This window comes from Microcaecilia unicolor, chromosome 1 (assembly GCF_901765095.1).
Source record: "Microcaecilia unicolor chromosome 1, aMicUni1.1, whole genome shotgun sequence".
NCBI lineage: Eukaryota > Metazoa > Chordata > Amphibia > Gymnophiona > Siphonopidae > Microcaecilia > Microcaecilia unicolor.
The window spans coordinates 190,437,928-190,463,279 of NC_044031.1; the positions used below are offsets into that span (position 1 = coordinate 190,437,928).

At 41.5% G+C, this 25,352-nt stretch overlaps 1 protein-coding gene across 1 annotated transcript in view; it reads left to right on the forward strand.

The window, feature by feature from the left end:
- Nucleotides 1-25,352, forward strand: part of ADCY1 (adenylate cyclase 1) — a 533,674-nt gene that overhangs the window by 237,396 nt on the left and 270,926 nt on the right. Inside the window, exons 4-5 of the mRNA XM_030206815.1 lie at nt 1,152-1,263; nt 24,042-24,169. Coding sequence (XP_030062675.1) covers nt 1,152-1,263; nt 24,042-24,169 — 240 coding nt within the window. The remainder of the gene's footprint in view (nt 1-1,151; nt 1,264-24,041; nt 24,170-25,352) is intronic.

Below are 25,352 nucleotides of genomic sequence, written 5' to 3' on the forward strand. Positions count from 1 at the left end.
ACACAAATCACACCTTTGAATCATAGTGGGTTGAAATTCCATGTATAAAAGGGAAAAGGAGTGTACTACCGTCCGCCTCGCCAGGATGAGCAGGTAGACGCAGAAATGATAAAAGAAATCAGAGACGCAAACAAAATGGACAATGTGATAATAATGGGTGACTTCAATTATCTAAGTATAGACTGGGTAAATGTAACATCGGGACACGCTAGAGAGGTACAATTCCTTGATGAAATCAAGGACTGCTTTACGGAGCAGCTGGTGCAGGAGCCGACGAGAGAAGGAAAAATTCTAGACTTGGTCCTTAGTGGAGCGCATGATCTGGTGAGAGACGTTATGGTACTGGGGCCGCTTGATAACAGTGATCATATGATCAGTTTTGATATCAACCTTGAAGTAACTATACACAGGAAGTCAAATATATTAGCGTTTAACTTTAATAAAGGAGACTATGATAAAATGAGAAGAACGGTGAAAAAAAAACTTAGGGGGGCAACTGAGAGGGTAAAAGGGGGTCTCGGCGCATGGCAAATCCATATCCCAACACAGGCCCCCTTTTACAGCAGCTTGGTAAAAGGGGCCTTTAAACACTTACACACAGCCTTACATAATAGCACTTCCATCACTTATGTGCATAAGTGGTAATTTTATATGCACACAAAGGGGTGAGCACTCTTGAGTGCCTTGTTATAGAACTGCCCTTAACTTATGTTCAAGAAATAATGACTCAAAAATAAGGAAGTATATTAATGCATGTGGTGTTGCGCCTGCAGGAAAAAACACTACCTAAATATAGTGGTCTCATATAGCAAGCTCCTTTATTAGAAGCTATTGGTTATAGCAAATGAAAATATTGCCCCTTCCCAAAACTTCTTAGCATATTTTTTAAAGTGGCTATATGATTTGGCCTATTATATTTATTTATATTGTATTTCTAGTATATTGTTGAGTACATTAACCCTTCTATAGGATGCATTCATTGTCTCCCCAAATAAGAGTCAGAAAGGATGAAGCCACGCTATGAAAGTGTATATGCTCTGGGAACTTCATGTTTCTCCATATTTATGTTTGGAGTATTTCTCTGAGTATCACTGGAAAATTAACATCCCTTGAACTGTCTGGCACTAACATTGGCTTCCTTTTTGTTTCAGCATTTTGTTTGCGGACATTGTGGGGTTCACTAGCTTGGCATCACAGTGCACTGCCCAAGAGCTCGTGAAGCTTCTAAATGAACTCTTTGGAAAGTTTGATGAATTAGCTACAGTAAGCTTGAATTTTTTTTCTTTTTACCTGAATTTATACTGCTTTCAGAAAACTGATGCCCTGAGTTGAGTATTTGAGTTTGAAACATAATGTTATTGACCACTGAAAACTCTTTTGCTGCAGGTGTAAATAAGGAACTACTTCACACTCCATTATTTTGAAGTCATCTCACATTTTGGAGTAATGTATATTCTTAACACATATGTGAGTCTACATGCCAAAGGGGACACTAACAATCATGTGACTCAATTTAGCCTTTCTCAATACAAAATCATTTCTTTAAAGGTGATATGCCATGCATACCTCATTGTCACTCCCTATTTTAAATATTAATAATTATTTTTCTGGTATCTAGATAGATAGATAGATAGATAGATAGATAGATAGATAAAGAGTAATTACCATGGAGGTGACTGGGGAAGGCAATGGCAATCCAGCCTACTAATAGACTGCCAAGAAGCTTTCATGCAAGTGGCGACCCTATAATTTTTTTGCAACTTAGTACTTGCGTACAGGGGACTAAATTTACCTTTAATTATTATTTGGTCCTGTCCCAGGAAACATAGAGGCCCTTTTACTAAACTGTGTTAAGCACTGAATGCAAGTTTACCCCATGTTAACTGCTAGGTCAGAGCCATGATAAGCGGCTTGGTGGTACTTCAGCAGTTAGCAAACTTTAAACATGGTGTTAAGTGCTTATTGTGTCAGAGGCGTGGCATGGGTGGACAGTAGGTATAAAAGGCATTTGGCTGTTAACATGCTGCATTTACTGTACACTAACTGCCTAACAAAGAGTTAACATAGGACCACTTACCATCTTCTAAAAAGGTGGCAGTATCAAATTCTATATACAGCGCTCAAAATTATCTGGGCAAATTTGGGCAAGCATCAAATTAACACACGCAATTCAATTGTTTAACAAGCCAATTAGCTCTGATATTTGGGTGCTATCAATCAATTTGTGTTGCTATTCTGTAAAGATACTGTTTATCTTTCTGCCCCTCTCCCAGGTATAAAGGTACTAGTTACCTGTAACTCCAGGGAATATGGTCCTAACACCACCAGGTGGAGAGACAGAAAGACACAATCACAGTTAAGTGTCCTGGTGCAATTGCTTGAGCACCAGGAGGTGGATAGTAAATAGGAGAGACACTAGTGTACTATAATTGTGAGGTACAGTGGCTAGGATGTGTAACAGAGAGAGGGTAATGTGAAGCAAGCCAGTAAGGTGTAGGTGGACCCACCCATGGTCTTATTAAGTTACCCATTAGTATTTGGTGACAAGGGAAGATGATCATGCATGGATGTATTATACATTACTGTTCATTAACATTAATATTTAAATATTCAAAATCAGCATGAATTTCAGCATGTTCAGGTGCAACATTATGACGCATTCTTTCGCATAACACATATTGTCCGATAGGTTCTTTCTGGCTCAAGGCAGTTTCAATTAAGCGTTCTACTAATCTTCAACAGCCAAAAAGTATAAAAATAGAAATAACAACAATGATTGTGGTCAGTCCAGACAGAAAGAAGTTTTTCCATTTTGTCCAAGGGCACTGTCCGATCATCCTTGATATACCGCCTTTCTTAGGTTTTTGCAACTACATTCAAAGCGGTTTACATATATTCAGGTACTTATTTTGTTCTAGCTCATCAAGCAGTAGTAGCCATTAGAATAAGAAATATAGCCAAAACAAGAGTGGCATCATTTTGGGGTTTGCCTATGTAATCTATAGGGGCAAATCTAGAACTTGATGCCTCCCGTGAGGCACACCTGTGCCACACGATAAGTGTCAATTCTATAATGGCATCTGTGCATCAAAATGCCATTATAGAAAACTAGCATAAATCTGAATTGCTGGAACTAAATGTAGGCACATCCATTTATGCCAGGGCAATGACAGACATAAAAACACCATGCAAGGCACATAACTTATAGTATACTATGGTCAGTTGGAGACACACCCAGAGCTCTCCCATGTTCTACCCACATATATGCCCCCTGGCAGTTAGGTGCTATAGCACTTATGTGCGACCTTATAGAATAGGCCTAGTGTGCTTACACAGCTAACTGCTAATTTCTGACGTGAATAAGTGGTGCGTAGGTGCAAGTGCCAAGTTATAGGCTTGCCTTTCACCACTGTTCCCTCTAAGCTGAGTGGGAGTCAAACTACATTGCTACCAGTAGGGGGTAGTGTTTCAATATCTTGCTCTCAACTGCTAGGGATAGGCAGGTTCCCTGAAGTCCTGCAGAGCTTGCCTGTCGCTCACTGTTGAAAATGTGATAGTGAAACAACAACACCCGTTGGTAGGACTGTAGGTGGAGGACTGCCCCTTAGCTTACAGGGAACAGTGCCTTTCATGTCTATAAATGTCAGTGCTTAAACAAACAAGTGCAAGATTTTACAAAATTGGATGCCCACGATCAGAAAGGTGAGCATAATTGCCTCCTCAATCACTGATGCAAGCCTTGGTCCAAATGAGCAGTTAACTCCAACTAACACCTGTTTTGGAGCAGGTGTAAATGCTAATGCCAATATTTTTTCAAGTACTATTATACCACATGTCCCATTTTATTCATTGAGACCTAGCTACAGCTTAATGGTAGCCCACATTGACAATTTCCCTCCAGGGGCACTTAGGGGCAGGACTACCGCTGGTGGCTGCGTTGGGCCGGTGGTAGTCCCGAAGAGCGAGCGTTAAGCCCCTTAAACTGTGCTGAATATAGTCATTTCAGCTTTCCTTCAACCTGACTAATCTGTGAACCTATAAGAACTGGAAATGAATACCACTGAATTATGTGATCATATATTCTATCTGGTTTTAATTATTGTAACCAGCTTATATATTGCAAGTAAACAGTTATTAGTCAGAAGGTTTTGAAGACATTACTCGTATCTCTCTTTCTGTTATTATATTAATTCTGGCTGTGCAATCAATTGATTTTTTTTTTTCAGCTTGTGGGATCTTTCTAGAAAAGATGTTAAATATGTTAACCAAAAGTCAGGCAGTCCATCAGTGCCAGGCTTCTTCTAGTTTGGGGCAATTTCTCATTGGTTGTGAGCTCAGCCCATTGCTTAGTTTGATGTTTGCCTTTTTCACTTTGTCCTGTGTGCTGGGTAGACATTTTGCTTTTCATTTAAATTTCACCAGAACCATTCTACTTCAGCTTTGGTTGATGGTGTTTTAAGTGCATTAATGTTCTTTCTTAGTTCCCCATTGAATTGCTCTGGGCTTTGTCTAAATGTTTAATTTTGATATTTCTCATTTTTGTTGACTTCATATCTCCACAGCTATTGTGCTTCTGACATTAATTTCAGTTTGTTATTGGAGCATATGAAATGTATTCATACAATCCCCCATTATTCTATTATTTTATGGTTCTGTATCATAGACCAACTCTCAATATGTCAAATATTCTCTCTGTGCATAATATGTTGCATCCATACTAGATTGTATAAATTATTTTGTTGTTATTCATATTGTAAGCCATATCGAATTAAATAATGATATTTGGATAATGTGGGATATAAGCATCAATTAAATAAAATAAATTATAAGGGTGATTACTGAGTGATGTGAGAGCCCTCCCTGGAGTCCTTGTGTAAGCAGCAATAAAGAAATGTTTTTACCTGCTTACACAAGCATTTTTGATGATTGATTTTGATCTTCCTGACAATTCTCCCTAGTAAGTCAGCAGCTACTAAGAAGGATATTGTTATATCATTGTATTATTGAGTCAATTTTATTTGTCCTAATTTTATGAATGTTTTATTGTAACCCACTTTGATATAGAAGCAGGCTATAAACTATGAAATAAATAAAAATACAAATAAAAAAGAAATAGAAAAGAAAGACGGAAGTCCAAAAGACACCCGGCCTGGTTGAAAAGTGAGGTGAAGGAAGCTATTAGGGCTAAAAGAAACGCCTTCAGAAAATGGAAGAAGGAACCATCTGAAAATAACAAGAAACAGCATAAGGAGTGTCAAAGCAAATGCAAGGTGCAGATTAAGAAGGCCAAGAGGGAGTATGAAAAAAAGATAGCATTAGAGGCAAAAAAACATAGTAAAAATTTTTTTCGGTATATTAAAAGCAGGAAGCCGGCAAAAGAATCGGTTGGGCCGCTGGATGACCGAGGGGTAAAAGGGGCGATCAAGGAAGACAAAGACGTAGCAGAGAGACTGAATGAATTCTTTGCTTCGGTCTTCACCGAGGAAGATTTGGGTGGGATACCGGTGTCGGAAATGGTATTTCAAGCGGACGAGTCGGAGAAACTTACTGACTTCACGGTAAACCTGGAGGACATAATGGGGCAGTTCGGCAAACTGAAGAGTAGCAAATCTCCTGGACCGGATGGTATTCATCCTAGAGTACTGATAGAACTGAAAAACGAGCTTGCGGAGCTACTGCTAGTGATATGCAACTTATCCTTAAAATCGAGCATGGTACCGGAATATTGGAGGGTGGCCAATGTAACGCCCATTTTTAAAAAAGGCTCCAGGGGAGATCCGGGAAATTATAGACCGGTGAGTCTGACGTCGGTGCCGGGGAAAATGGTAGAGGCTATTATCAAAAACAAAATTACAGAGCACATCCGAGGACATGGATTACTGAGACCAAGTCAGCATGGCTTTTGTGTGGGGAAATCTTGCCTGACCAATTTACTTCAATTCTTTGAAGGAGTGAACAAACATGTGGACAAAGGGGAGTCGGTTGATATTGTGTATCTGGATTTTCAAAAGGCGTTTGACAAGGTACCTCATGAAAGGCTACAGAGGAAATTGGAGGGTCATGGGATAGGAGGAAATGTCCTATTGTGGATTAAAAACTGGTTGAAGGATAGGAAACAGAGAGTGGGGTTAAATGGGCAGTATTCACAATGGAGAAGGGTAGTTAGTGGGGTTCCTCAGGGGTCCGTGCTAGGACCGCTGCTTTTTAATATATTTATAAATGATTTAGAGATGGGAGTAACTAGCGAGGTAATTAAATTTGCTGATGACACAAAGTTATTCAAAGTCGTTAAATTGCGACAGGATTGTGAAAAATTACAAGAGGAAACCTTACGAGACTGGGAGACTGGGCGGCTAAATGGCAGATGATGTTTAATGTGAGCAAGTGCAAGGTGATGCATGTGGGAAAAAAGAACCCGAATTATAGCTACGTCATGCAAGGTTCCACGTTAGGAGTTACAGACCAAGAAAGGGATCTGGGTGTCGTCGTCGATAACACACTGAAACCTTCTGCTCAGTGTGCTGCTGCGGCTAAGAAAGCGAATAGAATGTTGGGTATTATCAGGAAAGGTATGGAAAACAGGTGTGAGGATGTTATAATGCCGTTGTATCGCTCCATGGTGCAACCGCACCTTGAGTATTATGTTCAATTCTGGTCGCCGCATCTCAAGAAAGATATAGTAGAATTGGAAAAGGTGCAGCGAAGGGCGACTAAAATGATAGCGGGGATGGGACGACTTCCCTATGAAGAAAGACTAAGGAGGCTAGGGCTATACAGCTTGGAGAAGAGACGGCTGAGGGGAGACATGATAGAGGTATATAAAATAATGAGTGGAGTGGAACAGGTGGATGTGAAGCGTCTGTTCACGCTTTCCAAAAATACTAGGACTAGGGGGCATGCGATGAAACTACAGTGTAGTAAATTTAAAACAAATCGGAGAAAATATTTCTTCACCCAACGTGTAATTAAACTCTGGAATTCGTTGCCGGAGAAAGTGGTGAAGGCGGTTAGCTTAGCAGAGTTTAAAAAGGGGTTAGACGGTTTCCTAAAGGACAAGTCCATAAACCGCTACTAAACGGACTTGGAAAACTCCAAAATTCCAGGAATAACATGTATAGAATGTTTGTACGTTTGGGAAGCTTGCCAGGTGCCCTTGGCCTGGATTGGCCGCTGTCGTGGACAGGATGCTGGGCTCGATGGACCCTTGGTCTTTTCCCAGTATGGCATTACTTATGTACTTATCTACTTATGTACTTAAAATGAAGGCAGGCATTGAGTAGCTTTGAGGCCCTGGAAGCTGCCTCAGCTAGTCACAGGTAACATAACATAGTAACATAGTAGATGACGGCAGAAAAAGACCTGCACGGTCCATCCAGTCTGCCCAACAAGATAACTCATATTTGCCTCTTTTTGTGTATACCCTACTTTGATTTGTACCTGTGATCTTCAAGGCACAGACCGTATAAGTCTGTCCAGCACTATCCCCGCCTCCCAAGCACCAGCCCCTCCTCCCAACCACCGGCTCTGGCACAGACCGTATAAGTCTGCCCAGCACTATCCTCACCTCCCAACCACCAGCCCTGCCTCCCAACCACCGGCTCTGGCACAGACCGTACAAGTCTGTCCAGCACTATCCCTGCCTCCCAACCATCAGTCCGCTGCCCACCACCGGCTCTGGCACAGACCGTAAAAGTCTGCCCAGCACTATCCCCGCCTCCCAACCACCAGCCCCACCTCCCGATCTTGACTAAGCTCCTGAGGATCCATTCCTTCGGCACAGGATTCCTTTATGCTTATCCCATGCATGTTTGAATTCCGTTACCGTTTTCATTTCCACCACCTAGCGTCCATCCAGACCATATTAAGGGCCAGGAGCAGCCTAAAGTGGGCATGAGGAGCCATGTAAGAGGTCCTCAGGGCCTCTGGTTTATTTATTTTTATTTTAAAATATAGGTTTTGAGCCACGTTTGCTGGGGGGCTCCGGGGAAACATTTTAAAAATTACTTTTTGGTAGTCATAGGGGTCTGTACCTTGGAAAATTTTATTTTTGCCCAGAAATCTGGAATTTTAGGAGCAGAGGGATAGTGATCTTTAGAATGTGCATTTTGAGGTTTTGTAGGTTATAGACATAAGAAGGAAATGTAGCGCAATTTTTCATTGTCAAGGGATTTTGACAAGATTTTTGGCCGTTTTTCAGGGGAAAATATATAGTGTTCAGAAAAACATTTACTTTTAAAATCACAAGGACTTTGATATCAGGATGATGTGACAGGGTGATGAATTTGGTAGCGTTTCACATTAATGGGTACTTTTACTAAGATGCACTAATTGATTTAGTGCACACTAATTATTAGCATGTGGTAAATGATGATGCCCATAGGACTATAATGGGTATCATCATTTACCCCCCTGTTTTCTAAAGCTTAGCTCAAGTTATCTTCAGCAGGGTCCATTTTATTTCTATGGGCCCTGCTGCAGATAACTCGAGCTAAGCTTTAGTAAACAACCCCCTTAGTGTGCTAATCATTAGTGCAAATCCATTAGTGTGCCTTAGTAAAAGGACCCCCCATTTTGCAGTAAAACTGTAAAAATTACATTTTTTCTATTGAAGTCAATGGAAATTCAGGGTTTCAAAATAGAGCTGAGTACTGTAACCATGGGGTTTTGTGATTTTGAAAAAAATTATAAGATTTAAAAGCTGGGTGCTGATTGGCTAGTGGAGGTTGGGAGGCGATGGGATGACACTAGCGAGATCCCGTTGAAACAGCAATGGCTTGGGCAGTTGGGTGCAAGCTCTGAAAGAGAGAGGTTTGTTCCTGAGTGTTTGAAAAGAGAAACCAATAATTTTATTGACTCTCTGGTAATGATCAGGAATAGTTTGGCAAAGGTTTAGTGGGAATTGTCTTAGAGTTTTGTAATGGTGGTGGTTGTGGGGGGTGGGGTGAGGGTTGGCTTTGTGGAAAAGGCCTGTGAGGGTTAGGTTTAAGACTCAGGAGTGGGAGCCTGGTCTTAGGTATGGCTCTTGCCAGCTGGAGGAGTTGATACCAAGTTTTAGTGAATTCCCCTTGGTTTTTCTTTGACAGGCCCAGAATTTTGAGGAGCTGAGCAGTGCTGCACTGCTCTGTGGGGTCCTGCTTGTCTAAAGCAGTGGCCAAGCATAGCTCTTAAGGGGCAAAGTCAAGGCTGCGTGTTTGAAGCCTAAATTTAGTAGTTGAGAATCTCAACTTCATACTTGAGATTGTCTGAGAGTCCAGACAAAGTCTGAGACCAAAATAAAACCTGGCCCTAATCAAGGATACTTGCACATGAAAGTTTAAGTTGCAAGAACGAGGGGCAGGGGCAAACCTTCTTTTTGGCCCAGAAGGGTCACTGTCTGTCTGGGTGGAAAAAACTAGGGACTCATGTTTATTATTTTATTTCTGATGGGTAGCTAGCTACAGATAGGTTCCTGCTAAGAAGCCAGTTCACACATAGATTGCACACAGAAGGAGAAAGTTTGATGTTGTTGTTGTTAATATGGTTGAGAAAGGTAGTATGTACTAACCTGAAGCTAATGATCTTGCTAGTTCCTGCTCCTGATCTTGTATCTAGTGGTTCTGGTTCCTGCTCCACGAATGAAGCTAGCCCAACATCAAGCAAGAGCAGGGAAGAACACTTATTACAAGCTGAATGGGCTTTGTCGGCATTAACACACCGGGAGCCACTAGTGCTGCTTGATGAAAGAGGCCCTTGACATAAGAACGTAAGCGTTGCCATACTGGTATAGACAGAAGGTCCATGAAGCCCAGCATCCTTGTTCTAACAGTGGACAATCCTGGTTACAAGTACCTGGAAAGATCCCAAAACAGACAAATAATATTATGCTGCTTATCCTAGAAATAAGCAGTGGATTTTCCCCACGTTCATCTTAATAATGACTTATGGACTTTTCTTTTAGGAAGTTATCCAAACCTTTTTTAAACCCCGCTAAGCTAACTGCTTTTACCACATTCTCTGGCAACAAATTCCAAAGTTTAATTACACGTTGAGTGAAGAAATGTTTTCTCTGATTCATTTTAAATTTACTACTTTGTAGCTTCATTGCATGCCCCATGGTCCTAGTGTTTTTGGAAAGCGTAAAGAAGCCATTCCACTTCACTCATTATTTTATGGACCTCTATCATATCTCCCCTGAGCCATCTTTTCTCCAAGCTGAAGGGCCCTAACCACTCTAGTCTTTCCTCATAGGGAAGTCATCCCATCCCCTTAATCATTTTTATCGCCCTTCTCTGTACCTTTTCTAATTCCACTGTATCTTTTTTGAGATGTGGTGACCAGAGTTGCACACAATATTCAAGGTGCAGTCACACCATGGAGCAATACAAAGACATTATAATGTCCTCATTTTTGTTTCCATTCCTTTTCTAATAATACCTAACATTCTATTTTCTTTGTTTGCTGCTGCTGCACACTGAGCAGAGCGTTTCAATGAATTATCAATGATAACACCTAGATCCCTTTCCTTGTCAGTGACTCCTAATGTGGAACCTTGCACCACGTATAGTTCGGGTTCTTCTTTCCCACATGTATCACTTTGCACTTGCTCACATTAAACATCATCTGCCATTTGGATGCCAAGTCTCCCACTCTCGTAAGTCCCTTAATTGGGACATACTTGAAGTGGGGTGGGGGTCCACATTGCCTCTTGTTGAGTTGAGCTGGAAAATAAGAACAAGAAAAAATAATTTTACACAAAATAATGCATTCTAAGGTAAAAGGTAAACACAGGAGTTGCAAGACAAGGAAAATGGCACTTATCTGGTATTCAAAGCTGACGAGTCAGAGAAAGTGAATGAAATCTCTATAAACCTGGAGGATGTAATGGCGCAATTTGACAAATTGAAGAGTAGCAAATCTCTTGTACCAGATGGTATTCATCCCAGAGTACTAACTGAATTGAAAAATGAACTTGCAGAACTATTGTTAGTAATATGTAATTTATCTTTAAAATCAAGCATGGTACCGGAAGATTGGAGGGTGGCCAATGTAATGCCAATTAAAAAAAAAAAATTTCCAAAGGAGATCAGTGAAACTATAGACCAGTGAGCTTGACGTTGGTGCTGGGCAAAATTTTAGAGACTATTATAAAGAACAAAATCACAGAGTATATTCAAAAAGTCGTTGGTGAGGCCCCACCTAGAGTATTGTGTTCAGTTTTGGAGGCCGTACCTTGCGAAGGATGTAAAAAGAATTGAAGCGGTGCAAAGAAAAGCTACGAGAATGGTAAGGGATTTGTGTTACAAGACATATGAGCAGAGACTTGATGACCTGAACATGTATACTCTGGAAGAAAGGAGAAACAGGGGTGATATGATACAGACGTTCAAATATTTGAAAAGTATTAATCCGCAAAAGAACCTTTTCCGGAGGTGCGAAGGCAGTAGAACAAGAGGACATGAAATGAGATTGAAGGGGGGCAGACTCAAGAAAAATGTCAGGAAGTACAGTATTTTTTCACGGAGAGAGTAGTGGATGCTTGGAATGCCCTCCCACGGGAGGTGGTGGAAATGAAAACGGTAACAAAATTCAAACACGCGTGGGATAAACATAAAGGAATCCTGTTCAGAAGGAATGGATCCTAAGGATCTTAGCCGAGATTGGGTGGCAGAGCCGGTGGTGGGAGGCGGGGCTGGTGGTTGTGAGGCGGGGATAGTGCTGGGCAGACTTACACGGTCTGTGCCCTGAAAAGGACAGGTACAAATCAAGGTAAGGTATACACAAAAAGTAGCACATATGAGTTTATCTTGTAGGGCAGACTGGATGGACCATGCAGGTCTTTTTCTGCCGTCATTTACTATGTTACTATGTAAAAGCATGGATGAATGAGACAAAGCCAACATGGATTTAGTGAAGGCAGATCTTGCCTCACAAATCTACTACTACTACTACTTAACACTTCTATAGCGCTACAAGGCATATGCAGTGCTGTACACCATACACATAAAGACAGTCCCTGCTCAAAGAGCTCACAATCTAAATAAGACAGGTAACAGACAGAACAACTAATGGGGTAAGGGGAATTAAAGAGGAGGGGATAAAAGGTACAGGCAAGTGAGCAGTGGTTAGGACTCAAAAGCGGCGTCAAAGAGGTGTGCTTTTAGCTTGGACTTGAAAACGGCCAAAGACGGGGCTAGATGTACATGCTCGGGAAGTCTATTCCAGGCATGTGGTGCAGCGAGATAGAAGGAACGGGGTCTGGAATTAGCAGTAGAAGAGAAGGGGACAGACAAGAGAGATTTGTCAACAGAACGGAGTGCCCGAGGGGGTGGGGTGTAGGAAGAGACAAGAGTGGAGAGGTACTGGGGAGCAGCAGAGTGAATACACTTATAGGTCAGTAAGAGAAGTTTGCATTGAATGCGGAAACGGATAGGGAGCCAGTGAAGTGACTTGAGGAGACGGCTAATGTGAGCATAGCAATTTTGGTGGAAAATGAGTCGTGCAGCAAAGTTTTGGACTGATTGAAGAGGAGAGAGATGGTTAAGTGGGAGGCCGGTGAGAAGCAGGTTGCAATAGTCTAGGCGAGAGGTGATAAGAGTGTGGATGAGGGTTCTGGTAGAGTGCTCAGAGATGAAGGGACAGATTTTGCTGATGTTATAGAGAAAGAAACAACAGGTTTTGGCAATCTGCTGAATGTGAGCAGAGAAGGAGAGAGAGGAGTCCAAGATGACCCCAAGGTTACGAGCTGATGAGACAGGGAGAATGAGAGTGCCATCCACAGAAATAGAGAAAGGGGGGAGAGGAGAGAGGTGGGTTTAGGGGGAAAGATGAGAAGCTCGGTCTTGGCCATGTTAAGCTTCAGATGATGTTGAGACATCAAGGCAGCGATATTAGACAGGCAGGCTGAAACATTAGTCTGGATGTTGGTTGAGATTTCGGGGGTAGAGAGGTAGATCTGGGAGTCGTCAGCGTAGAGATGGTATTGAAAGCCGTGGGATGATATCAAAGAGCCAAGGGAGGAAGTGTAGATGGAGAACAAGAGAGGACCGAGAACAGAACTCTGAGGTACTCCAGTTGGTAGTGGGATAGAAGTGGAAGAGGATCCACCAGAGTGTACACTAAAGGTGCGAAGCGAGAGGTAGGAGGAGAACCAGGAAAGAATAGAGCCCTGGAATCCAAGTGAAGACAATCTATTTCATTTCTTTGAAGGGGGTGAACAAACATGTGGATGAAGGTGAGCCAGTCGATATTGTGTATCTGGATTATCAAAAGACATGTGACAAAGTATCTGGTTAAAAAGATAGAAAACAGAGAGTAGGGTTAAATGGTCAGTATTCTCAATGGAGACGGGTTGATAATGGGGTTCAACAGCATTTAACTAGATAGAGCCAATATTCAATGATACTAACTGGCCACCTTGAAACTGGGCTTTATGAGGCAGATACGTGAGCGCTGTAAATATTCAGTGCTAGCTCCTGCATAGCTAACCAGGCAGGTAGGACTACACAAAAAGCAGACCTAACTGTCCACTTAGCTATGTGGGTGCCATCATTGAATATTGGCCAGCACCAGCATAACTTCTGGATAGCTGCTTGAAGCAGCACTTAGTCTTCCATACCTTTCTGAACCAACCCAAAGAGCAATAGGTCCCTTCCCTCCTGACATACATAAGTACTTAAGTATTGCCATACTGGGACAGACCAAAGTTCTATCAAGCTCAGGATCCTGTTTCCAACAGTGGCCAATCCAGGTCACAAACACCTGGCAAGATACCAAAAAAGTACAAAACATTTTATGCTGCTTAAATAAGCAGTGGATTTTCCCCAAGTCTATTTTAATAATGGTCTATGAACTTCCCCAGACCCCTCCCAAAAGACAATAGGTCCCCATCTTCCCGATGCCCCTCAAACAGCAACAGGCCTATCTCTCCCTTCTGCCCCCCCCCCCCAAAAAAAAACAGTAGGTCCCATCCTGAAGCCCCCTACCTCTCAAAACTATGTTGCCCCCCCCCCCCCACATACTGAGGCTCCAAAGATGCCTTTGGAACAGAAGCGATCCCCAGTCCCTCCTATCCATGCCAGCTGCAGCCTCAAAATGCCTGCTGCAACCATTAATGGAAGTCTCACATTATTGTAGAAGTCACAGCAGCCATTTTGAGGCCACAGCTGGCATGGACAGGGGTGACTGGAGATCCATCCTTCCATGAAGTCTACCAGGGAAGTTTAAGATAGGCTCAAAGGGGCTTACACGGGTTGGTGGGGTAGGTTGCTTCAGGAGGGATTTATTGCTCTTTGGGGGATTTTGGAAGGGAGAAGGCCTATTGCTGTTTTGAGGGGTTGAGAGCCTATTACTCTTTGAAAGAGGGTGGTTGGAATCAGGAGAAGCTGATACTCTCATAAGTCCCAGCAGTCAGCACATATTTAGTAAGACCTGGCTATTCAATGATGGTGCCCAGGCATGGGCCAGCATTGAATATTCAGGTCTAATTTAGCTGGCAATGGTCAAAGCTTTAAAAAATATGCTGACTGCCATTGGCAGAACAATGACCTGATGATCTCATTCTAAGCAGTGGCGTAGGAAGGGGGGGTGGGGGCGGGGGGGGCGGTCCGCCCCAGGTGCACGCTGCTGGGGGGGTGTCAGCTCCGCTGGTTTACTGCTCTTTCTGCCCCGGAACAGGTTAGATCCTGTTCCGGGGCAGAGAGAGCAGGGAACTAGTGGAGCCGACACAACTCCCAGTGATGACGTGCACTCGGGGTGGAGCGCCAGTGGTAAGAATGCACTCCGAGGGGGTGGTGCGCGCTCTGAGGAGGGGGTGCGCCATGCTGCACCCGGGGGGGGGGGGGGGCGGGTGCGCAGCGGCGACCCGCCCCGTGTGCCAGCTGCCCTCACTATGCCACTGATTCTAAGACTGCATACACAACATAGATAGAATGACTTACTTTACATCTGGTTTATATAACGCTCTAACGGCTTCTTTCACAAAACTGCACTAACGATTCCCATGTGGCAAATGAGAGGAAGCCCATAGGAATTGAATGGGCTTCCTCTCATTTGCCGCACTGAGAATCAGTAGCATGGCTTTTTTAAAAGAAGCCCTTAACCAGTTGGATTCTGAGTGGTTTACAATGTGAAAGAACCAGGGTAAACCCTTGGGAAAATTACAAATATCACACAAATAAACTAAGCAATGTACAGAAAATACAACATGATATATAAGTTGTGGCCAATTCCAATATACATGTTATTCAGACTAATAAATTGACATTATAAAGGATCTAGAAATATCCTAAAAACTAATGTTTTCAGATTTTTCCTAAACAATGCATAGTTAGAGAACTGATAGAAATATTTCCAAATTTTAGTAGATTGAACAGCAGAAAGTTTATTGTAAGTAGAGGCTATCCTAATACCCTTAAGAGAAGGTAAAGGAAAGTAAGAAAAATGACAAGTTCTCCAAAGCCTGTTAAACCTTGCAAATTCAATAAAAAAAGCTAAATAATCTGGACAAGCTCCTAAAAGAATTTTAAATAATGTACAACATAGGCAACCAATACAATTTCAAATAATCAGAACTTCTTTTAAATTTTTTCTAAGAAAAAATTAATCTAACTGCAGTGTTCTGAATAGTTTGCATTTTTTTAATCAACTGCTTTGGTGAACCCAAATAGATCAAATTATAATAGTCTAGTTTGGAAAAAAAAAGTAAGGCCTGCACTAATAGTCTAAATTGTTCTTTTTCAAATAATTTTCTAATTCTCCTTAGTTTCCTCATACATAGAAAGCAAACTTTAACTAGGATATTGACATGATGATCCAATGAAAGTGTTCGATCCAAGTACACCCCTAACATTTTAATTACAGAACATAGAGGTTATTTAATTTGATTGATGACAGATGTTTTCTGCTGCAAATGATGAATTGTTTGATCTTGAGGATCAACGAAAGTTTGTAATGTGACAGTCACATATTTTATATTAGCAACATTTGAAGTTGCCACCCTATCAGGCTTATTTTCGAAAGAGAAGAACGCCCATCTTTCGACACAAATCGGGAGATGGGTGTCCTTCTCCCAGGGTCGCCCAAATCAGCATAATCGAAAGCCGATTTTGGGCATCCTCAACTGCTTTCCATCGCGGGGACAATCAAAGTTCCTGGGGGCGTGTCAGAAGCATAGCAAAGGCAGGACTGGGGCGTGCTTAACACATGGGCGTCCTTGGCCGATAATGGAAAAAAGAAGGGCATCCCTGACGAGCACTTGGACAACTTTACCTGGTCCTTTTTTTCTTACGACCAAGCCATAAAAATGTGCCCTAAATGACCAGATGACCATCGGAGGGAATCGGGGATGATCTCCCCTTACTCCCCCAGTGGTCACTAACCCCCTCCCACCCTAAAAAAACAACTTTTAAAATATTTCTTTGCCAGCCTCAAATGTCATACCTAGCTCCCTGACAGCAGTATGCAGGTCCCTGGAGCAGGTTTAGTGGGTGCAGTGCACTTCGAACAGGTGGACCCAGGCCCATCCCCCCCTACCTGTTACACTTGTGCTGGTAAATGTGAGCCCTTCAAAACCCACCGGAAACCCACTGTACCCACATGTAGATGCCCCCTTCACCCCTTAGGGCTATGGTAGTGTTGTACAGTTGTGGGGAGTGGGTTTGGGGGGGGGGGGTTGGGGGGCTCAGCACCCAAGGCAAGGGAGCTATGTACCTGGGAGCAATTTATGAAGTCCACTGCAGTGTTCTCTAGGGTGCCCGGCTGGTGTCCTGGCATGTCAGGGGGACCAGTGCACTAGAACTGCTGGCTCCTCCCACGACCAAATGGCTTGGATTTGCTCATTTCTGAGATGGACATCCTTGGTTTCCATTATCGCCGAAAAACAGGGACAACCATCTTTAAGGTCAATCTAAATGTTGAGATTTGGGCGCCCCCAACTGTATTATCGAAACGAAAGATGGACGCCCATCTTGTTTCGATAATACGGGTTTCCCTGCCCCTTCGCTAGGATGTCCTGTGAGGACGTCCTCAGGAGAACTTGGGTGCCCCGTTCAATTATGCCCCTCCACGAATCTCTCAACCTCCTTGGGGCTGTTAGACATAGAAAATCTTCTTTTAGGTTCTACCTGCAACTAAAAGCAATTTTTTTATTCTCAAAACAAGAATTTAAAGATGGGACTCGCCAATATTTTCTAATGACAGAAATAATTTTAGAAGGTAATAGAGAATATTGCTAAATACATATTGCATCCCCTTTCCAGTCAATATTCAGCCACAGCAGTCAGTGTTTTTTTTAAACACTGACCACTGGGGGCAGCATTAGGCAGTAATATCCATAGTCAGGCTGTGTCCAGGCACTGATATTGAATATCAGAGTCTGACCAGAGTATGTCAGGTCGCTGGCCCTTATGCAGAGGGGCAATACTGGGCACAAGGGTAGGGATAGGGACACAGAGGAAAGATGCAGATATAATATGTACCTTGCAGTGACTTAAATAAGGGCAATAAAACCTGTTCTAGTGCTCTTTAAGTCACCTTAAGGGGCAAATAACATGGGCTATTGCCCTAAATTTCCTCCAGCAAGTAATATCAAAAGTCTGATATAGTTTATTTGATATTTACTATACTGCTTTTAATGGTTATGGGAAAATGGTTTACAATCCTAAAATATTAAGAAAATGCAGAAAGGAATGCCATTTTTTAGACAGGAGAGAAGAAAGAGAAATATCGAGTAAAACTAACAGTAAAAAGAAGGAGACAGGGACAAATTATACAGGATCTTTCTGGGTTTATTTGATGCTAGATTGAATCATGATTGCTACGTTTAATTATCAAAATCTCAGGGGGTGAGTTAGGAGCTGAAAAATATTTGGGGGGTGTGCAAGTCTAATGCCTAACACAGTGATTCCCAAACCTGGTCCTGAAGGCACCCCAGCCAGTCAGGTTTTTGGGATATCCACAATGAATATTCTTGAGAGATATTTGCATGCACTGCCTCCACTGCATGCAGATCTTTCTCATGAATATTCATTGTGGATATCCCAAAAACCTGACTGGCTGGGGTGCCTCCAGGATCAGGTTTGGGAACCACTGGCCTAAGACACTTCATACTCTTGCGCTGTCTGTGCTCTAGAACAGGGGTTCTCAACTCAGTCCTCGGGACACACCTAACCAGTCAGGTTTTCAAGATATCCACAATGAATATTCAGGAAATAGATTTGCATAGAATGGAAGTGGTGGATGCAAATTGATCTCCTGCATATTCATTGTGGATATCCTGAAAACCTGACTGGGTTGGAAACCCCTGCTCTAAAAGAGTGTGACAATTGATTGCTTGCTCTGGGTATTTTCTTTTCTAGGAATAAAAGTAGCACAACAATATATGTATCAGCAGAGCAAATACATTCAAGCAGTACTGTCATATTTTCCAAGACTGAAGCCTGGAAAGTTATTTTTAGGATTGCTTCTGTAACTGGAGGTGCACTGTGTTGGTTGGAATCCATTCGCTCTGAATTAGGTCAGGATTGCATTCAAGAAAAATAGGTCAAGACCTGCACCTGCATCAAATTGTACTATTACTGAATATTTAGCGATGACAATGCCTGCCATCCCCCGCAGTGTCACATCTTTTCAAAATAAGTTTTTCCTTATGCTACATACAAATGAAATTGCTTTTCTGAGAGGGTCTGTGTGCCTCCTCCTGCACGACACAGAACAGGTGCACAAGGTAATTTTTAGCTGTGCTACATGTTGAGAAGGAACAAGTGCAACTTTCCTAAATACAGCAAGACTATACACTGAGGATGCCTTCTATCTATTTCCTTTTTAATTCTTTTTGGAGGCATATAGATTACCTGTGATTGATATTTCAAATGGAAATTTGAATTAAGAAAAACGACTTATTCTTAATCATCCCATTTATATGTTGACATGTAGGAGATGGGTAATTGGTTGTACAACATGAAGCATTACTCATTCTATGAAGAGGAAGGCCAGGAGATGTTGCAAAGGGTGGAGAAACCAAGTGAGCAATCTGGCCAAAGCAGGTACTATCTCAGCTGGAGAACTGCTCCTTTAGATCAGTTGTAGGGTTCCTCATTTAAGGGCACCCTGAGTAACAGTGCTTTAAAGGTTTGCAGTTACCATGTTACATCTAATGCACATAGGAGTCCTTTTATTAAGCCATGGTAAAAAGTAGCCTGCGGTAGTGCGAGCGCGTCTTTTGGCATGCACTGGGCCATTTTTTGTTGTGTCTAGGAAAAAGGACCTTTTCTAAGAGGCTGGAAAATGGACATGCACTAAAATTGAAACCAGTATGCATCCATTTTTGGTCTCAGATCTTACCCTACCCATTGATTTGTTTTACATTTACTACTTCGTAGTTTCATTGCATAGCCCCTAGTCCTAGTATTTTTTGAAAGAGTAAACAAGCAATTCACACCTACCCATTCCACTCTATCATATCTCTATCATATCTCCCTTTAGCTGTCTTTTCTCTGAGCTGGAGAGCCCTAGCCACTTTAGCCTTTCCTCATAGGGAAGTCGTCCCATCCCCTTTATACTTTTTGTTGCCCTTCTCTGTACCTTTTCTAATTCCACTATATCTTTCTTGAGACACGGTGACCAGAATTGACACACAATATTCAAGGTGTGGTTGCACCATGGAGCGATACAAAAGCATTATAACATCTTCATTTCTGTTTTCCATTCCTTTCCTAATAATACCTAACATTCTATTTCCTTTCTTAGCTGACACCACACACTGAGCAGAGCAAAACGTATCATCAATGATGACACCTAGATCCCTTTTCCGGTCGATGACTCCTAATGTGGAACTTTTCATTACATAGCTATATTTTGGGTTCCTCTTTCCCACATGCATCACTTTGCTCTTGTTCTTGCTCACATTAAACGTCATGTGCCATTTGGATGCCCAGTCTCCCAGTCTTGTAAGGTCATCTTGTAATTTTTCACAATCCTCTTGTGATTTAACAGCTTTTAATAACTTTGTGTCATCAGCAAATTTAATTACCTCACTAGATACTCCATTTCTAGATCATTTATAAATATGTTAAAAAGCATCAACCTGGATCATACTCCTGGGGAACCACACCATCGACTCTTCTCCATTGAGAATACTATCAGGCTTATTTTTGAAAGAGAAGGACGCCCATCTTTCGATACAAATCGCAAGATGGGCATCCTTCTCACAGGGTCGCCCAAATCGGTATAACGGAAAGTCGATTTTGTGCATCCCCAACTGCTTTCCGTTGCGGGGACAACCAAAGTTCCTGAGGGTATGTCGGAGGCATATCAAAAGGCGGGACTTTTGAGGGTTGGAGGGGGTTAGTGACCACTGGGGGAGTAACGGGAGGTCATCCCCGATTCTCTCCAGTGGTCATCTGGTCAGTTTGAGCACCTTTTTGTGGCTTGGTCATAAGAAAAAAAGGACCAGGTAAAGTCATCCAAGTGTTAGTCAGGGACGCCCTTTTTTTCCATTATGGGTTGAGGACGTTCATGTGTTAGGTACTCCCAAGTCCCGCATTCACTATGCCTCCGATACTCCCCCTTGAACTTTGGATATCCCTTCGACGGAAAGCAGTTTGGGACATCCAAAATCAGCTTTCGATTATACCGATTTGGGCGACCCTGTGAGAAGGACGCCCATCTTGCGATTTGTGTCGAAAGATGGGCGTCCTTCTCTTTTGAAAATGAGCCTGAAAGTGATCCATGTTTCAGAAAGGATGTGGTGTTATTACTTTTTCTGGATATCTCTTCAGCATCTGATATGGTGAATCATTGTTGCTTGATTGTCTGTAGGCTTTGGGAATTTGTGACACATATAGCTGATTTTGCTGGGGGGGGGGGGGGGTTGGAGGTGGGGGGGCTGAGCAGCAGTAAAAGGTGCTATGAGAATGGCAAGAATTGAGCTGGATAAAAATGGTTTCTTCCTAGCTGTAGTTAATACTATAATGCAGTCACTTGCCACTGTGTTGAGATAGTATAGATCAAAGTAGGGGTGTACCATGGAAATCCACTAAAAGGAAGGCTGGAGATAAAGAATCAAAAATCTTTAATGAACATAAGTATAAGACACATAGTAAAAATCCAAACATCCAATGTAAAACGTTCATATAACAAAAAACAAAAACTGTATAGATTTCCACCAGAGGATATTGCAATTATATTCAAGTACCCAGCAAAGATGTGAAGCAAATTTTGGAAAGTGCTTCTTTCTTAAAAATTGATGTGAAGCCTGCAGGCCAAAATCTGCATGGACTCTTTACCAGTGCAGACATCTTTGAAAATCCTCCCCACCCTCTTATGTAGACAGTTTACATATGGTATTCAAGCAATGAATGAACTATAAAAAAAAATATGTTCACTTTTTACTGAGTCTGTGGTACCTTTGCTAATGCGTCTGACTTTCTGGAAATCATCTCAAGTAGTGCTGCTGAGTCCTACTTTTGTGCTAGAGGAAAGTAAACAAACCAGTTATTAAAAACACAAGAGAGCTATGAGAAGAGAGAAATAGCTTTAATATATTCTCCCTTTGGGCTCTTTATTTTTTGTTCAAGGAAATCAAGGCAATAGTGAAGAAATGTTAAATTTCTCCATACTGTTTCAAAAGAACTTAAGCAGAGTATTTGTCTTACTACCTTTATAAACTGGATAGTGTAATTTGATTTGATTTATTTTTTCTTTTCAACATTTATGACAGACATGTTTAAAAATAATAAAACATTAAAATTTCTATGATCAAATTTAGGAGCTATAGAGGATAATATAGAAATTCCCACTTCAACAAAAATCCTCTCTAATATTGGATTTACTAAAATGAAAATGTAGCCTAATACACTATACAAACTAAATATAATATTGGAGGAAAAAGCCTCAACAGACTCCTCTACATTAGGCTCACAGGCCAATAATTACACAGAATACTTGCTGTCATTGGCACAGAAGTGAAGTGAGCTGCACAGACCATGGATCCTGACAAAACTTTGGCCATTGTCGGATGTGGAGAGTGTGAAGAAACTGTGCACCTACAAAAGATAAGTTTTTGTCCTGTGGACTTTAAAAATGTCAATAACTCTTAGAGGCTTTTTGTGCCGATGATGACAGTAAGTACTCCGTGTAATTATTGGCCTGTGAGCCTAATGTAGAGGAGTCTGTGAGGTTTTTTCCTCCAATATTATGATATATTTAGTATGAGTAGTGTATTAAACTACATTCTCATTTTAGTAAATCCAATATTAGAGAGGATTTTTGTTGCAGTGGGAACATTAAAATTTCCACATACACTGAAAACTAATAATTATACTGTATTTGACTACTTGTGTTGAATGCAATATTTGTAGAGACAGTACAAGTCAGGTGTAGAAAAGGGGGGAAAATCATCCTTTCATCTTGCTTTGGGACCAAGCAGATCAAGTTTGTTGAATTTAAATTCACCATAGTCAAGAAGTTTCTGTCTACAAGGGTCCAATTTAACGTCACATGCAGACAATTATATTTCTGTTTTGCCCTTTCCTTTTAATTAATTAACCAGAAGGTTTTCTGTACAACAGCAAGAAAAATGGCACTTCAACACATTTTCTAAAGAAAATGTGTATATGAAAAAAAATAGCAATTTGTTTACTAGGAAATTCAGGTACACTGCATACATAATTTTCAAATGGATACTAGAAACAAGGACTTGCCAGAGGCCACAGGAACAGTTGATGGTATGCATGACTCAAACTCACCTTCCAATGGTTCTCAAAAGACTTAGCCCAGTGCTCAATCTACTTGACCATTCCTTCTCGCAGTTGGTCATGTCATATTATATTACATGATTCAAATCAATCAACCAAGGCCAAAATAAGCAAGTTGAAAGATATACAGCCATTCTCACAGAAAAATGTGGTCAAATTTTGAACTGATTTGAATATTTTCTCATACCAAGTTGTGTAAAATTGCACAATTTAACATTTGTCCATTTGCTCCAAAAATACAGTGAAAGAACTTGGTGAAATTTACATAGCTCAAGTCCTGATGCTGGGCTTACATGAAGGAGAAGTGCTGCAATTGTAACTGGATTGTTTCCACATTTAATAGGGATAAATGTGGAGGAATATTTTCAAAGCATTTAGTAACCTATGGAGCTTTGTACGTCTATGGGCCCCTTTTACTAAGCGGCAGTAAGCCAAATGCAAGCTTACCGCTCGCTGAACTTGAAGTACTGCTATGCTACTGCAGCAGCCCAGCGGTACTTCCAACCCTTAGTGTGCCGTCATATCCAGTGCTACAAAAATACATTTATTTTTGTTGTTCTGGAGTGTACCCAGCAGTAGTTACTTCTGGGATAGCACGGGAGCCCCTACCTGTACCTCAATGGGTGGTGGTAAGGGCTCCTCCCCGAAATGGCCACATGGCAAGTGCTTTACTTGCTGTACGGCCATTTCCTGCAGGAAAGAGAGACTTCCCTTTTAACTGCTGCGGTAAAAAGGGGCCTCGGCATGTTTGAAAAACACAAACTGACACCAGCGCAGGCCCCCTTTTGCCACAGCTTGGTAAAAGGGGCTCTATGTAATTATGTAGGTCTAAGTGCTTTGAAAATGAGCCCTTATATAGTGTGAGTCTCACATGGTTTTCAACAGTGTTTTGAGGAGGCTCTACATTTGTGTACACCTCATTCATTCACCCTTGAATTGTACTTTGGACTCCTGATGCATGTAGCTGAAACACAGCCCGAGTCGAGTCCGCCGAGCAGGTTTGCATTTGTTTATGATACTGATGTGAGCAGATGCCAATAAAAGTGTCATTCCTTTGAAGACATCTTTGGCAGCACGCTGGTCTTTTTTTGGTCATCTGCACTGTTTTCTTGTGCTTCAAGGTGTGGAGGTTTGTTCCTCTTCTGGGCTTAAATAAATAGATTTAGAAACTGTATTATCAGCAGGCTATCAAAATGGCTAAATCATGAACAACTGAAATATAAGTAGCCAAGCATTTTCTATGCTAGGCATCTTGTAGCCTTGGTATTAAGGAGTGTTTTATCATTGCTGTTGTTTCTCATTTTGTTACAGGAAAACCATTGTAGAAGAATAAAAATCCTAGGAGACTGTTATTACTGTGTATCAGGACTGACCCAGCCAAAAACAGATCATGCCCACTGCTGTGTTGAAATGGGGTTAGATATGATTGACACCATTACGTAAGTACTTTCTGTATGAACTGCATTGGCTTAAACTGAAATACTTGGTAACAGGGAGAAGACAGAGATGAAGACTTGGAGAAAGAGAAAGTAACATGAGTGTAGGCATCATGTTCGATTATGTATTTTGTAATCCAGAAAAGAAAGCATTTTCTCTACACTGCATTCTCCACTGTACATTACTTTTCCACTACATTGAGTCAGTGTGCAGAGAAATGAGGAGAAAAACTCATTAAATGCTACTACTAGCATTTCCCACTTAACAATGAGAATTCAGCCAATGTTAGGAGAAACCAGTTCTCTTGTAAATGTAATAAATAAAGAATGCAATACTCTGTGTGTGGGTAGCTTTGGACTTTGCTCACAGCTTTTTTTTTTTTTCCATTAGTAGCTTTGGATTTTGATCTCATCTTTCTTCTAGTGCTAGCTCAAGGAGAGTTGCATTTAGGTACACTGGATGTTTCCCTGTTGCTGGAGTGCTCAGTTGGTATCTGAGGCAATGAAGGGTTAAATGACTTGCCCAAGAACACAAGGTGCAGTAGTGGGATTTGAACTTGCTACCTCTGGATATCAAGACTGCTGCTCTAACCACTAAGCTACTCTCCCACTCCCAAAGTTCATGCTGGCCTTAACACTTATGTTAAGATCAGAAGCTTCATTGGCTGCTGACAGAAACGCGGATCAAATTTAAGCTACGTGTTGGCATTTGGAATCTTGTGTAGTCAGGCTCCTAAATACTTCACAGCACTAGTTAATTTACTTGCTAGTAGACAATTATACTTGCTATGGAATCAAATGCAGCTTAGTTTTCCCATTTTTGAAAGCTCTCAAGAGTTATAGGTATTTAACATCAACTATTTCCTATCAGGTTCCCTCCAACTGGAATTCATTACCACCAATAATTTGAGTTGAGTCCAGTTGCTTCCCTTTTAGGAAAAAATTGAAGACCTTATTTCAACAATTTAATAATACTAAACAACTTCATGGTTAGTTTACATGATGTGATTGTAGAGTTGTTGATAGTTATTTAAGATCATATGTTTATCTAGGAATGTTCAAGAAATTTAGGGTTTCTTTTACAGAGCCGCACTAGTGATTCCCACACGACAAATGAGAGGAAGCCCATAGACATTGCCAGCTGCAGCCTCAAAATGCCTGCTGCATCCACTAATGGAAGTCTCAC